The sequence below is a fragment of the Orbicella faveolata genome, unplaced genomic scaffold (genome assembly GCF_042242905.1).
Source record: "Orbicella faveolata isolate gen_17 unplaced genomic scaffold, um_ofav_v1 contig_35, whole genome shotgun sequence".
In the NCBI taxonomy this organism is placed as follows: domain Eukaryota; kingdom Metazoa; phylum Cnidaria; class Anthozoa; order Scleractinia; family Merulinidae; genus Orbicella; species Orbicella faveolata.
The window spans coordinates 16,041,257-16,055,000 of NW_028301564.1; the positions used below are offsets into that span (position 1 = coordinate 16,041,257).

The 13,744-nt window shown below is 38.3% G+C and overlaps 2 protein-coding genes across 2 annotated transcripts in view; one reads left to right on the top strand and one right to left on the bottom strand.

The window, feature by feature from the left end:
• Positions 1–454: 454 nt before the first annotated feature.
• Positions 455–9,112, bottom strand: LOC110040401 (magnesium transporter NIPA2-like). The gene is made up of 6 exons (XM_089272892.1): positions 9,006–9,112; positions 8,766–8,936; positions 8,506–8,562; positions 7,762–7,852; positions 5,473–5,633; positions 455–4,162 (listed from the first exon to the last, which is right to left on the bottom strand). Exons 1-6 carry the CDS (start codon positions 9,055–9,057, stop codon positions 3,516–3,518), a joined length of 1,179 nt encoding a protein of 392 aa, XP_089129018.1. The 5' UTR covers positions 9,058–9,112; the 3' UTR covers positions 455–3,515.
• Positions 9,113–12,773: 3,661 nt separating this feature from the next.
• Positions 12,774–13,744, top strand: part of LOC110040184 (uncharacterized) — a 7,614-nt gene continuing 6,643 nt past the window's right edge. The window contains exon 1 of the mRNA XM_020745378.2: positions 12,774–13,666. Within this exon, the coding sequence (XP_020601037.1) occupies positions 13,355–13,666 (312 nt within the window). The 5' untranslated portion in view covers positions 12,774–13,354. The remainder of the gene's footprint in view (positions 13,667–13,744) is intronic.

Here is a 13,744-nt window from a genome sequence, read left to right on the forward strand (position 1 = left end):
AATGGCTGCCATTTAAGTATTCTTTTGTTTACTTGCAAGTTAGCCCTTGTTGCCTCGTTCTTAAAATCGAAATTCAAAAGAATATTTTCCCTTAAACAAGGCAAAAAGGGCTCATTTCCAAGTAAACAAAAGAATACTAAAATGGCAGCCACTTTGGAATAAGGTGTATATTTTTATGAGTTTGCAACAGATTCTTATAAAACTTCATAGATATTCTTAATTTGGCATGTTAAATCAAGCAGCACATTTTTTAAAAGATGCTCAGCACCCGAAATTCTACCAACCAAGGGTAACCTTAAGGTGGTACAGGTCCTGTAGGTTTTGTCCTCTCCCTGCATTTTACCTTCAGTTGGCTTTTGAGTTGAATGTTTGCCAGAGTTGTTGAACCATTTACTTAAAATAAAGTAGACTATTTAGTTGTAATTTTGTGGAAGTCATTAACCAATCAAAATGATTTCAGAAATCTCTTTTATTGAAAATGACATTTTCAGTGATATCGTAAAACTAAATGTTACACTATTTTACATCAACGCAATCACACCTTAGAGCTATGGGATTGTGAATTTTGATAACACTGGTTACCATAAGTGCATCGGCCCCTACATTACATGAGGTTTCCTACTAAAAATGTACTTACAGTCACCAAATTGACCTATTCTTAAAATTGCCTTTTTTCCTCATAAATTGATCAGTTAGGTAAATAGTATTATTGATTCTTCACAGAAGTATGAAACGTCAGTGACAAATATCTACCCTGCTGTCAGTCATTGAAAAATATTAGTTAGTTCTCCCTTCATTTCATTTGCATTGTACTAAATATCCTGTCTGCTTATGATGTCTCAATACTGTTTTGGCTTAAGGGAACTGTGTCAGAGATTTTAACTAAATTTAGACATTAAGAAAATGGCCACTACATTAAGTGAAATATAAAAAATAAATAACCACATAAAACAGTGAAGGAACCTTTCAATAACAAAGCAAATACAAAAGAAGGTACTGATGGACAAATTGAAGAAGATTAAAACAGATTGTGATATAGGTTTTTGGAAAACTTACGCTGAACAGTTTTCAAAGTTAATCTTGTATTATAAATGTTATGACCAGGAGAGAGATGTTTGTTTGTTATGAAGTTATTGTTTTGTCATTTATAGATCCATAGACTGAAGTTAAGTTTCTTAATAGTTAGTATTAGTTAAAACTCAAAAATATAGACTAACTTCAGCTGTGGCACAGTGTCTTAACCACTTGATTGTAAGAATTGAAAGGTTACAAGGTAATTCTTACTGAAGTAAGTACATTATTGCAATCCAAAATGATTGCACCACCGACTGCATCTGGATAATCAACTGAGTGCTACCTCTTTGTATTTTTAAATACAAAAATACATAATTGAAACTTTAAACATTAATTGACAGTTAGAATAGCAGCTCTTTCATGGCTAATATTTCTAATTTGAATTACAATGCAATCCAATGTGAATTTGCCTCACATACATGCTAAATTTTATTGTAATGCAAATGAGCAAAGTTAACTGTGAAAAGGACTATTACAACTGAAGGGGTGTGTGGAAAAAGATTCTCCTTGCAAATTGCTTTTCGCTTCCTTCTATGAACAAGGAGAATTTAATATGAGATCAAAAGTCACTTGGGGCTTTTTTTCCACGCACCCCTTCAAATGAAAATCCATTTACCTAAAGACCACCAAACTAGCTAACAAAATAACTTGCTCAACTGAAAGTCATGGCAGTCCAGGGGCGGATCCAGGATTTTTCTAAGGACGGGGTGCACCACTAAGGAATGGAGTAACTGACCGGCAAGGTAAACAAATTTTAAAAGCAAATACAAAGAAGGCTTCATCTCAGGGAGTTGTGTACACCCCTGCACCCTTCCCCTAGATCCTCTCCTGCAGTCTGATACAAAAAGGAAGATATATATTACTTAGCAACAAGTTGCATAGCAACAGTGATGACTACCAAACCATCCCATTGGATTTTGCTTCCTGACTTATACGTAATGCTTTTCTTAACTTCCATTACAGCTCGTAAACTGGCTGTATTATTATAACCAAACATTTTGATGTATGTGTATTGTTTTTAATTTCCCCACATCTGAATTAGAAAATAGGTTTACTATTTACTTTTTTGTCGAAAAAGGAATAAAAGGAATAGCTTTTCAGACACTGTATTTTATGCTGTATAGGCCAGCAGGTGGCAAGTGGTCAATTCAAGATGCATTTGTCTTTGCAAGCCTAATACATTTGGAACTAAATGGTGAAACCAAGACTTCAAAGTGTTTTAATGCGAGTGCAAGATGTTGAGACTCTCAAATGTTAAGACTTATTTATACACAAACAAACAAATCCGTACTTTGAGACTTTCTTTGCTTTGCAAAAAATCGAGACCCCAAGACAGCTTTCTGAAAAAAAATTGAGACCTAAAGACACACATGACTGCTAAAAAAACAAGACTTTGAGACCTGTGGAATTTGACCAAAATTTTCCAAGTTCAGTGGTTTTTGAAGGACCATTCACTGGTCCTTTATTAAGGAAATTATTAACAATATGGCAAGCTTGATGTTTCTGTAAAATTATATTGGCGAGGCGCAATTTGGTCCATCAGTTGTTTTAACATAACCCACTGACTGATCAATCAAACTAACAAATATTTTATTAAAGACATACACCTCAAGAAAATGTGAGGTTGAAAACACTTTCAAAGATTGACCAGCTTCTGGTGCCGTCTAATGATTACATTGGTCTTAACCAATGCTACTTTAAGGATTCAGTTACTGACAGAATTTGACTGCATGATTACTTGATCAATGTTCAGTGGGTTATGAAAATGATGAGTTCAAGTCTTAACATGGACTAAACAAACCACAGTTCAACCCATGCTTTACTAATACAATATATAGTGGCTGCAAAACCCAGTGTTAAACTTAATTCAGCTGTATGATAAAACCAGTTCAACAGTGTAATAAATCTAAACTAAGGTTAAATAACTGGCAGTCAGTTAAATATCAAGTTGACTTTGACAACAAAGGTGAAGCTGATTTTTTGATCATCTGCTCACTGCAACAAAGAGTGGGTTGCATAGGTGCCCTGCTATGACTGAACTTATTAGTAACTATCAAAAATTATGAAATATAATAAGTGAAACAACTCTTGTTCTGGAATAAGTAACAAACCCCAAACAGTGCGTGAACACTGAACAGTGTTAATGAAAAATCACTTCATCACTGGCCAGCGAATCCAACACACAAAGTGCTGACTTAAGAATATTTGACTGCATAAGCTGAAAGATCATTAATATACAGAATAGTAAAAATTATATTAATAAATTGTTGGTTTTACTGAGAAAACATTGTGCAATATTTTTGTACAGTCAGGTTTTTTTATACAGTCAGGTTCCAATAATTTTAATACCCACTCTGTGTAGGTGAATTACAGAAACACTATCCGTTTTGAACAAATTCATAAATTTATTTGAAATTCTAATAAATAGATGAAGTGATATATTATAAATGATTGATATTATTGGTAAATACTGTGACAGACTCTTCTTCTTCTTCTTCATCAGTAGCATTGTTGATGCGATGCATAAGCATTGCCTCTGTTTCGTCGTTTGCCTGTTTTCCAGGATTTCTCGTCTTTGGAGCACCATTAGCCTGGGAGGAAAACTTGAGAACATCCTTTAAACTGAAGTGAACATCCTTGAATGCGTGTAGCAAGAACACACCAAACACTATCGTCAGAAATCCACAAATTGCACCTATAGTGTCTTTAGAGTTCATGACCTCCCACTCCCGGAACAAAATTGCTGAAGCAATGATTGTCAGTGTTGTGAACATGACATAATAGATTGGAGTTACTAAGGATGTATTAAAGATGTCAAGAGCCTTATTCAGGTAGTTCATCTGTGTCATCACACACGCTAATACAGCGAATAACAAGCCCCATGCCACAGGATTCGTTAGCTGGCTGTCTCCATGGAGTGTCTGCTTAATCACTATTCCAAGACCTTTGCATCCCATTACAGACAATGAACCAATCAGGGAACAGATTGCAATGTACACCAGAATATTTGTTTTGCCAAATCGTGGTCCATAATAGAATACTAGAACTAGTGCAAATATTATGATAATGAAACCGTAAGCCACAAAACCTGTAAAATAAATAAATAAATGAATGGAAAAATAAATAAGTTAGTATAGTGATACATATGACACTGTTAGCATCTTCAACACAAATATTATCTAATATTTGTGTTGAAAATATTCCCTGAAGCCTGCATTACTGTTAGTATCAAATGTGAAATTTCATAAAAAAAATTTAGCCTTTGAGCTTGCCTATTTTACTCTTGACCAAACAGAACCTAGTAGTCATATTCTTCCCATCAGGCTTTTAGCCAGGATTTGAAAAGTGGGTGTCGAAAATGTGCTATGGGGCCTGCTCAAATGAACAATTTATAATGTAACTTATGAAAAATAACACAATTTTCTTTAATAGGTGGCAGTCCATGGGACGCCTGGACACCCATCTGGCTAAGAGCCTGCTTCCTATTGATTATCTCACATTCCTGAATGTTATATATCCAAATGTAACACCATTTATCTGGTTATATTTAATAAAAACACCTTGTCATTTCTAACCATTCATCTGGTCCCAGATAGACCAAGTGATCCCTTTTTAATTATATGATATTGAAGCCACTGTAAAGTTTCATAAAGAATCAAAAATGGTTGCCAAACATTAATTTTGTAATGTGACTTTATCATTAGTCATGTTTCATCTTACTTTGTGCTGCTCTTTGAGGAAGCCACGAGCATAATTTTCAACCCAGCTTAGCTCAGGGAGGCACGGTGGCCTCATGGTTAGTGCGCTCGTTCCCAGAGCGAGCAGTCCGGGTTCGAGCCCTGGCCGGGGACACGGTGTTGTGTTCTTGGGCAAGACACTTAACTCTCACAGTGCCTCTCTCCACCCAGGAGTATAAATGGGTACTGGCAAATTGTTGGGGAAACCTAATAAATTGCGGGGGAGTGACCTGCGATGGACTAGCATCCTGTCCAGGGGGAGTAGAAATACTCCCAGCTGCTTCATGCTACAGAAACCGGGATGAGCTCCGGCAGCTATGAGCCATCAGCTCCAAGGCTTCGCGTTAGGTGCACTAGACTTAAAATACATGTAACTTTCAATATTTAGAGAGGAAGCCACATCAACCTTTGCTGGTTTTCCTGCAGGTCCTCTGTCCTAGTCAAATTAGAATTTGGAGTGTTGGTTTTTGTAGAAGGAGGAAAACCAGAGAACCCAGAGAAGAACCCTCAGAGCCAGGCAAGAACCAACAACAAACTAAACAAACATATGGCACCGGATCAGCATCGAACCCGAGCTGCACTCAATCTAAATGTAACTACAGATCTTGTTTGACCTAACTTGTTTGTGTTACATCTTATTGACTCAGTTTCTATCAAATACCTGGTGATGTAAGCTTTGGCTCTAAGTCATCCATGCGCTTCACTTCCTCTTCCTGTGGTGCATGAATGACAAGCACTGTTGAGCCAATGATTGATAGCAGACAGCCAATTTTACCATGAAGATTCTGTTTCTCTTGTAGAAAATATGATGCCAGCAATGCACTGTGAAAAAAAAACCTCATAATTATAACACAATACAATAATTTGTTAAAGAAATGGTACACTGGTGATGTAAAGAATTGTGAACTTTGTCTGCAGTCTGTTGGTGGGGCATCCACGTAGCCTATGCTGGCTTTCACAGGGTGAAATAATAATGTATTTCTGAGAAATAATGAAAATAATGTATTTCTGAGAATCTTGGGGCACATGTATTTATATTTTACCAGGCACGAGGGCCATACTAACTACTTAATAACTGAGAGTGAGGTCGTTACGGGAAAATCTCAAACTGAGGCCTTGCCGTATTGACCGAGCGATAGCAAGGTCAATACGGTAGGCTGAGGTTTGAGATTTTCCCGTAATGACCGAACGGTCGAGGTTATTAAGTTGTTTATTATATGGCTCATCAATAAAGAGAAAAATCATTCGAGCGGAAGTCGTCAATTTACATCTGGCGATGCGCGCGTTTACCGATTCCTTCGTCGTCTCAAACCTAGGGCAAAACTACACAGTCAGTGAATTTCACCACTGTATTACGTATTCCATTAAAAACACACATTTCTTTACGGAAAAGTCACTGTCACAGCCTCAAAAACGTGTTTTAGTATCGTGGTACCACAAGTTGATGGGGAAGTTTTCCCGACTTTTGGGGCGAAACGTCAACGCATATAGAAAAGACAGCAAGTGCTTCAAAATTGTCCAAACCAACCGTCTTTCGGTGAAAGAAAATACTAATGTTTCAGAATGCACTGCTCAAAATAAGCTTAACTCGATCTTCGCATTCGCTTTCGACAACATATCTTCGCCTTCTTCATTCTGGGATTTATGGATGAACATTTCAAGCCTTGTGAACGTCTGCAGTTATCAGAAACACTGCTACTGACAGAAACCGCCCGATTGTTTACATCTGATGATCCTGGAAGCTGATTTACACTTGCTTGTGTCAAAGCGACGGAATCTATTTGATGAGAACTTTGACGGAGTTCAATACTTCGGTAATTGCTGTGACTAAGATGATAACTTATAAGTTTCTTTGTGGCGTTCTGCTCAGGATGCATGGCAGATCTGCCGATGGTGTTTTTTACTTAGCGATTTTAGCTTTACTTAAGACTAGGCAAACTTTGATTGTTTTTCACTAGTGCCCGCCAAGGTTACCGACTGGTAAGTCATCTAAATAAATTTCATTAAAGAAATATCTCTAAACTTTTAGCTACTGATATTCTCGTACTGATTTTAATCGGCTTTGATCGCTTCAATGTGCTTGAATTTTCAGAACCGGGCTCTTCCTAATTTGCATAATCCGTAATCGGCCCGTGGGCATTACAGGAGAATAATGCCCTACAATTCAGTGATAATTAACCAATCAGAGCGCGCGTTATATCGGCCACAAGCCAAAGCCATATAATAATGAGGAAGTAATGACCTGAGGTCTTGACAGTGGAGACGAAGTGCAGCGAGGTGCACACACACAAAAAAAACAAGGGTAGTTATTCTTCCAGTATGGTCCCTAGCAAGTTTGGCTGGTAAGAGATTTATTACAAGTCTTGACTGAAATGTTTTGAAAATATCACACAATCAGGGACTTGAATAAGGCTGTAGCAATTGTCATTGAGATCCGAATTAGCATTTATAATCTACATCTGACGTATTTAACACCTAAAGCTTTTGGCAAAAAGCATTTTTTAGACATTTTTGACATTTTCAGCTATGACATTTTCAGATATGAGCTAAATTAGCTCCAATCTACTCACAAAGGCAAAACGGCCAGCACAAGTGCTAATGGGTTAAAATGACAGAAACAAACAGTTGCAAAAAAAGAAAAAAAAGAAAAGAAAGAAAGAAAACTTTCACGAGTAGTTATGTGGGTTCATTTGGGACAGTTCCAGGTCCAATAGTTGGAAAATATTGGACTGGCAATGGTGCAATCTGATTGGTTGATTTAAGTTGTCAACCCTCTGAACTAAATATATAGTTAGTTGTGTAAAAAAATCAAATATTTCGTAACTCTTAGAAGATGACTTTCATATTTTTATCACCTTCCTGCTTGATGACATTTTATATAATTCTTTATCAATTTGATGAACACAAGAAGATATTAGTCAACAACATATTACATCTAGCTTGAACGTACCTTACTAAAACGCTCAACGCTCCTAATGGAGTAACAAGAATAGCTGGAGCAAACGCATATGCTGTAAAGTTAGCGATCTCGCCAACGATCACTGAAAATAAAACACAGCATTTGGTACAATGAATGTATTATTTTATCGTGTATCCATTTTTTCAGTGGTAAAAACAGTTGTGAGATACGTCATTCGTGATAAAATATATTATCTATTGTTTCACGATGTAGTCACTTTGAGATTTCACCGTGGGACAAGTTGTGAAAAATATTTCCTGTGTTTAATTTCCTCACCTCGTTTCACAAAGTGTAGAAGATATTAACGTTACTTTACAGTTTTATTCGACTACCTTACATCACTACCATTCATCACACACATCAAAAAAGCTTATGATGAAGGTCACGATATTTTAACAACCAGAAATGAATCTAAGCTTAACTGAACTTCACAGAAGAGTTATTCCATCAAAACTGACAAAGTTGAATGATGAAGTTCTCAAACTAGAGGGTAGATCGTTTTCATACATTAATATTTCCATGTAAACTTTATGAACAGACCTCACTTTAGCGACTAGACAACAGTCAAAACGACAGATCACAAGCGCAGTTGAAACGATTGTTATGCCGTTTCTTCGGAAACGGAAAAAACAAAACAGCTGCCTCCATGTTTTGATATTTGCGCTAGCTGTGCTGAAGAAGAAAGAAAATTCACTTCAGTTCATTGAAACGATTATAAATAAATTTTTCTCTCACTTGTTATCATTCCAGACCACCAGAGCCATTCCTTCAGATAAGCGTAGCCTCCTTGACCTAGACAACACAGAGAAAATGCCAGAAGCTGGGATTAAAATCTGAAACATGGCACCTCCGCCGTTAATATCGAAAGTTTGCCACATGATCGAATTTGCGCACTTTAAAAATTCATGTTGTTTCTATCCAGAAAAACGCAAGCATTCATGATCGTTGGACCACCATAAACTAATGAAGCGTACTATTAACTAAATCGTATATACCCGCTCTCGTTCCTGAACTCCTTGTTACTTTAAGCAAGCCTTTCTTCTTAATGATAAAACTTGTGCCGATGAAAACGCTGGAACTTATCGCAAGTCCGAGGCCGGTATAAAAATCTGTGTTGTCGACGCTTGTATCTTCGGTTTTTGACGTTGTAAGTACAGTTGAAAAACCTAGAAAGATAATTAAGCATTAGATGTTACATCGGACGAGAGAAAATTGCGATTCAAAGGTCATCTTACCAGTTATCGCAGTGGAAGAAAAAGTTGAAGTATTTGTCGTTGCGGGCGCCATTTTTTTTGGACAAATCGGAAGTCAGATGTGCAAGGCTATATTTAGAGACTGGCGTCCAGGACTACGCGCTACTCTTACTTCCGCGCTTTGTAAAGACGTACTTTGTCCTCTAAATTTCCCTGATTTTGGTGGAGCCAGCGTTTATAACAGAGAAAAATGTAACGTGTACTTAAGAAGAACACTCTTTTAATAGAATTTGATTGTTAATTCCCGTTTAAACGACTTAGTCCAGAGGGTTAGACAACCTCGTTCCCAGGGTCTTTTCCCTGGCTTGGCAGGGAAAAGACCCTGGGAACGAGGTTGATTCGATAAGCATATGTGGGAACACGGGCCGACTGACCCTTTTGTAAAACAATAGCCAAAACATTTTTGTGCGACTCCCGCAAACGAATAGCAAAGCACTTGATACAACGAGTAGGTCAGTCAAGAATTGAGAACTAACGCCAAAACAGGAACGTCAAAGAGGAACCTCAGCAAGGTCAGTAGCAATAGACAAACCCTAACATGACCATCGATGGAATCTAATTGTTAAAACGTAACTAAACCGCGCGCTTACACAAAACGAGTAAGGAATCTAGAACCTGGACGATACAAGATACAACGTGTGGGCTAACTTTGACCAATGGACAGCCGCGAATAATTACATGATCAACATAAAGCAAACTAAAACTAAAAATTAAGTAACACAAATTTACGTTCCCGACATTATGTTTGGGTCGTGAAACTTAGCGCTAGCACTGGCCTCCATTCCGTGCGACCTGCTAGGTTCATGTATAGTTACTTAGTAGGGTCGTAGCCAGAACAAAATTATGACTAAGGCAATGTCCATGGTCAGTGAATTCTCTTCACGACTAGGGATATATTAAAGCAATGTTTTACTTTCCTCCTTCAAAAAGAAAAACAGCAAAATGATAAAATGACTGAGGCAAGTACCTCAGGGTTTTGCCTCACACTGGCTACGGCTCTGTGAGGAAACAGATAAGTTAAATGCCGGGTTGACAGCAGAAAATACGAGAAACTGAAGAAACTAAAACGGGAAAAAGCAAAACGTTAGCTCATTAAGATAGATTTAGGTAATTCCTCTGAAATAAAAGTGACAATAGAGTTTTGTTCAAACTTTGTCCACTGAATATTTGTCATATGATAACTTCAATTTTGAAAGAAAAAAGGGGGGTGCCCATGCTCATTAAGGAGCAGTGAGGCATTGAAAATGCCCCATTTTGGCATTATTTAATGCTTATTATAAGAACGCATTCCCAGTAATTGTAACATCTTTGTAAGCCCGGACTCATAAGAACAGGCATTAAACTACAGTCAATACATTGTGTCGGACACAAATAAACGTTTAAGTTTGATTCAGACAGAAAGCTAAATCCTTGATCAAAAATTTGAACCAAATTTCTTGACTTGGTTACCGACTGCAAAATAGAAAAGCCCACAGTGTATCTGCTATTTTTCTTATTTATTCAATTTTCAGCAATAGAAATTAGATCAGTCTTTTCTCACGCAAAGCTTATGATTAGTTGATTACAACGACTGGAAAAAAAATTGCGGTGCCCATGCTCGTTGGTGAGCTAGAGCCATTTTTCAACTGACAGAGCTCAATATCAAGGCAAATTCGTCATGTTTTAAATATGGGCGCGCACAAGCGCGCGCTAATGACGCCATAAATTATGCGCAGTAAGGATGCGCAATGCAAATGTGAGGAATGACCCATTCTCGTCCCCAGTGCTACTCGTCTTAAAATGTCGTTGACGAGTAGCACCCTCCGTTTCTCCGACCACGTGACCAAAAGAAACGGAGGCTCTGGGGACGAGAATGGGAATGACCTTAAAAGACCTCCCGGATTAAAAAGATAAGATTGATGAATTAAAGCTTTTGCTAGAGCGACGTTTTACATGTTAGTCCCTTCATGGAGCGATTTTCATCCTTTTTTTAACAATACCACTTACACTACTACTACCACTTCTTACAATATTAATATTACCTACAACACTTATACATTACTTACGATACTAATATCATTTACGCCACTACTGACATTGCTTACAATACAACCGTTACTTACACTGCGATTACTACTTACACTACGATTACAAACACTACAAATACTACAGATACTCTGCCTACACAACTGATAATACAATTCTTACTCTACATTGTACTCTAATTACACAATTACTTTTTGTGTTAACAAGATACTTTATATAAAATTACAATACAGGTATTTCAAGTTTCTGCTAGAGCGACGTTTTACATTTTAGTCCATTCAAGGCCTGGAGCGAGTTTCATCTTCGATTCAGTCCAAGTTCGAGTTACTTCTGCGCCTCTTCTTAGCAATGATTTTGCGGAAAATTTTCACCATTTTGAGGTAACCCGATCTATGAATGGTTCGAACCGAAGCAACTTTGTAGAATTGTTCTGAAACGCGGATGAAAGTGCTAAACCCAATAATGGAACTTTCAGTGAATGTCGTTTAATGTTAGGTCTATCGCATGAACTGGAAAACAATAATAGATTTTGGCAGTGGCAATATAATCAGCCACTCACTAAAAGCGACTCTGAATTTTTCATCTCGGTATGAAAGGTTTGCCGATCACTTTGGCGAGCGAGAACCTCGGGAAGGGGGGGGGGGGGGGGGAACTCCCATGTAAAAAGAACGGGGTGTTCATTGCCGTCGTCGAAAATTTGAATTAAACCCCTGAAAGAGACCAATCCGGGCGTGACTCGAGCTTTATTTGGCCCCAAAAAGATAAACCACCTAAGACAGAATAGGCTCAATGGCCCATTCCCTCTATGATCTATGAGACGTGCATGCAGGGAATCATGGTAGTTTTATTCATCAAATAAATTTCCAGTCCAAGATGATGAATTCAACGACCATGATTCCCTGCAGGCTTGCCATTACCATTGGCTGTTCGGAAAAGGAGCCCGCGCTAGTAGACCAGACTCGAGAGACAGGCGGAAATCAAACCTAAAAACGGAAATAAGATCAAGTAAGAGCGTTTCTATTATCATTATTTCTTCGAGTGCATCCAAAAAGATACGTTGACAGCTTGAAATAGTGGCGTTTCGTCATGAACACCCTGAGTGAGACTCCTTGAATCCAAAATCCTTGACTTATATTCCAAAGCGAGATGACGAGCATTCACGCCCTTTTCAAATGGGAGTCCCCCCCGGGAGACGAGAACATTTGAGGCCAAAACATGTTGTGACGGGTATCTATTTTGGAACAGTTGTTTGAGCGTTTCTTTGATTACGAACAATTAATCTGAAAAGTCCTTCAGCAATCCATGATGGGGGTATTTTGTTTTCGAATCTTTTTAAGCGGTTGGAGAACGTTCTTATCTTTGATGACAATGGTTCTTGTTGACGTGATCTGGAGATGGCTTGAGCTTTGTAAAGGCTCGAAAGTGTTTTTCGGCCTTTTCTTTGGGTTGGTTACCTGATTTAACATTACTTGCGAAAGATAGGGTCTATTTAGCTTCTACTGACCTGAAAAACGTGTGTAAACCAACCCTGCTTTTCTTGTTTTGAACGATGAATCATTGAATTCAGTCAGGTTGATCCTCAAACCATTCAAGTATCATTTATGCCCTCAGTTGAAACCTTAAAACCTGACTTGACTCTTACCTTTTTTAAATGTCCTGAAAGTTGTGTTTGAAAACAAATTATGTAACCATTTCATGCGCCTCTCCCCCCCCCCCCCCCCGCCTCCCACTCCTAGGCCAATTTATTTTTGAACCGATGTGACACGTGACCTAACGGAATTATTAAGACAGACTTCGCGGATTACAAAGAGGAGATTGACGGAGGTGTTTGCTAGAGTAACTTTGAGCTTGCGTAGCAAGAGTTTCCACGGGGCTTACTGAGGAACGGGATATTATAATTGGGTGTTTGCCTGCACGGGAAATTGGGCGAGAGACAAAAAGCGAAAGAATTAAGGGGTTCTTTGCTTCCGAACCCTACAGAAACGCTTGCTACGCAGGCTAGAGTATTTTGTTACATTTTGATCTTTTCATAGAGAAATTTGTCATCTTAATTCAGTCCAAGTTTGAGTTACTTATGCCCTCTTCTTGGGATTTTGCGGAAAATTTTCACCATTTTGAGGTAGCCCGATCTGTGAATGGTTCGAAGCGAAGTAACTTTGCCAAATTGCTCTGAAACGCGGATGAAACTACAACTGAAACGCAATAATGGAACTTTCAGTTTCGATCCTCAATTGTTCCTTATATATAAAACACGTCCACTGCTAACTCACACGGCACGCCGGTACTACTGATCGCTGATAACAGCCATGTCGATGGTACTTCTCATCCTAGCTAGCTCGATGTTCGTCTTCTCTCTTAGCATCCCTGGCCAGTCAGCCAGTATCCCTCAATCTTGTTTTAGTCAATCAGTGAAGGTTAGTTCTATCCCAGAGACTCATCTTTACCACAAGAAAACCAAGCCCCTGGTGATTGGACATCACGGCAATCCCTCCAAATTTCAGGAAAACACCGTGGATGGTTTCAAAAGCCTCGTCGAGCTCAAAGCCGATGGAATGGAGTTTGATACCTTCCTTACAAAGGACAAGAAGCTCGTTGTTATTCACTACGACAACACAGTGGTAAGCTTATAAAACCTGATCAATGAGAAACTCGGCGTTTTTTATATGAAAGTATAAGTTTTCTCTCGTTTGTTCGCT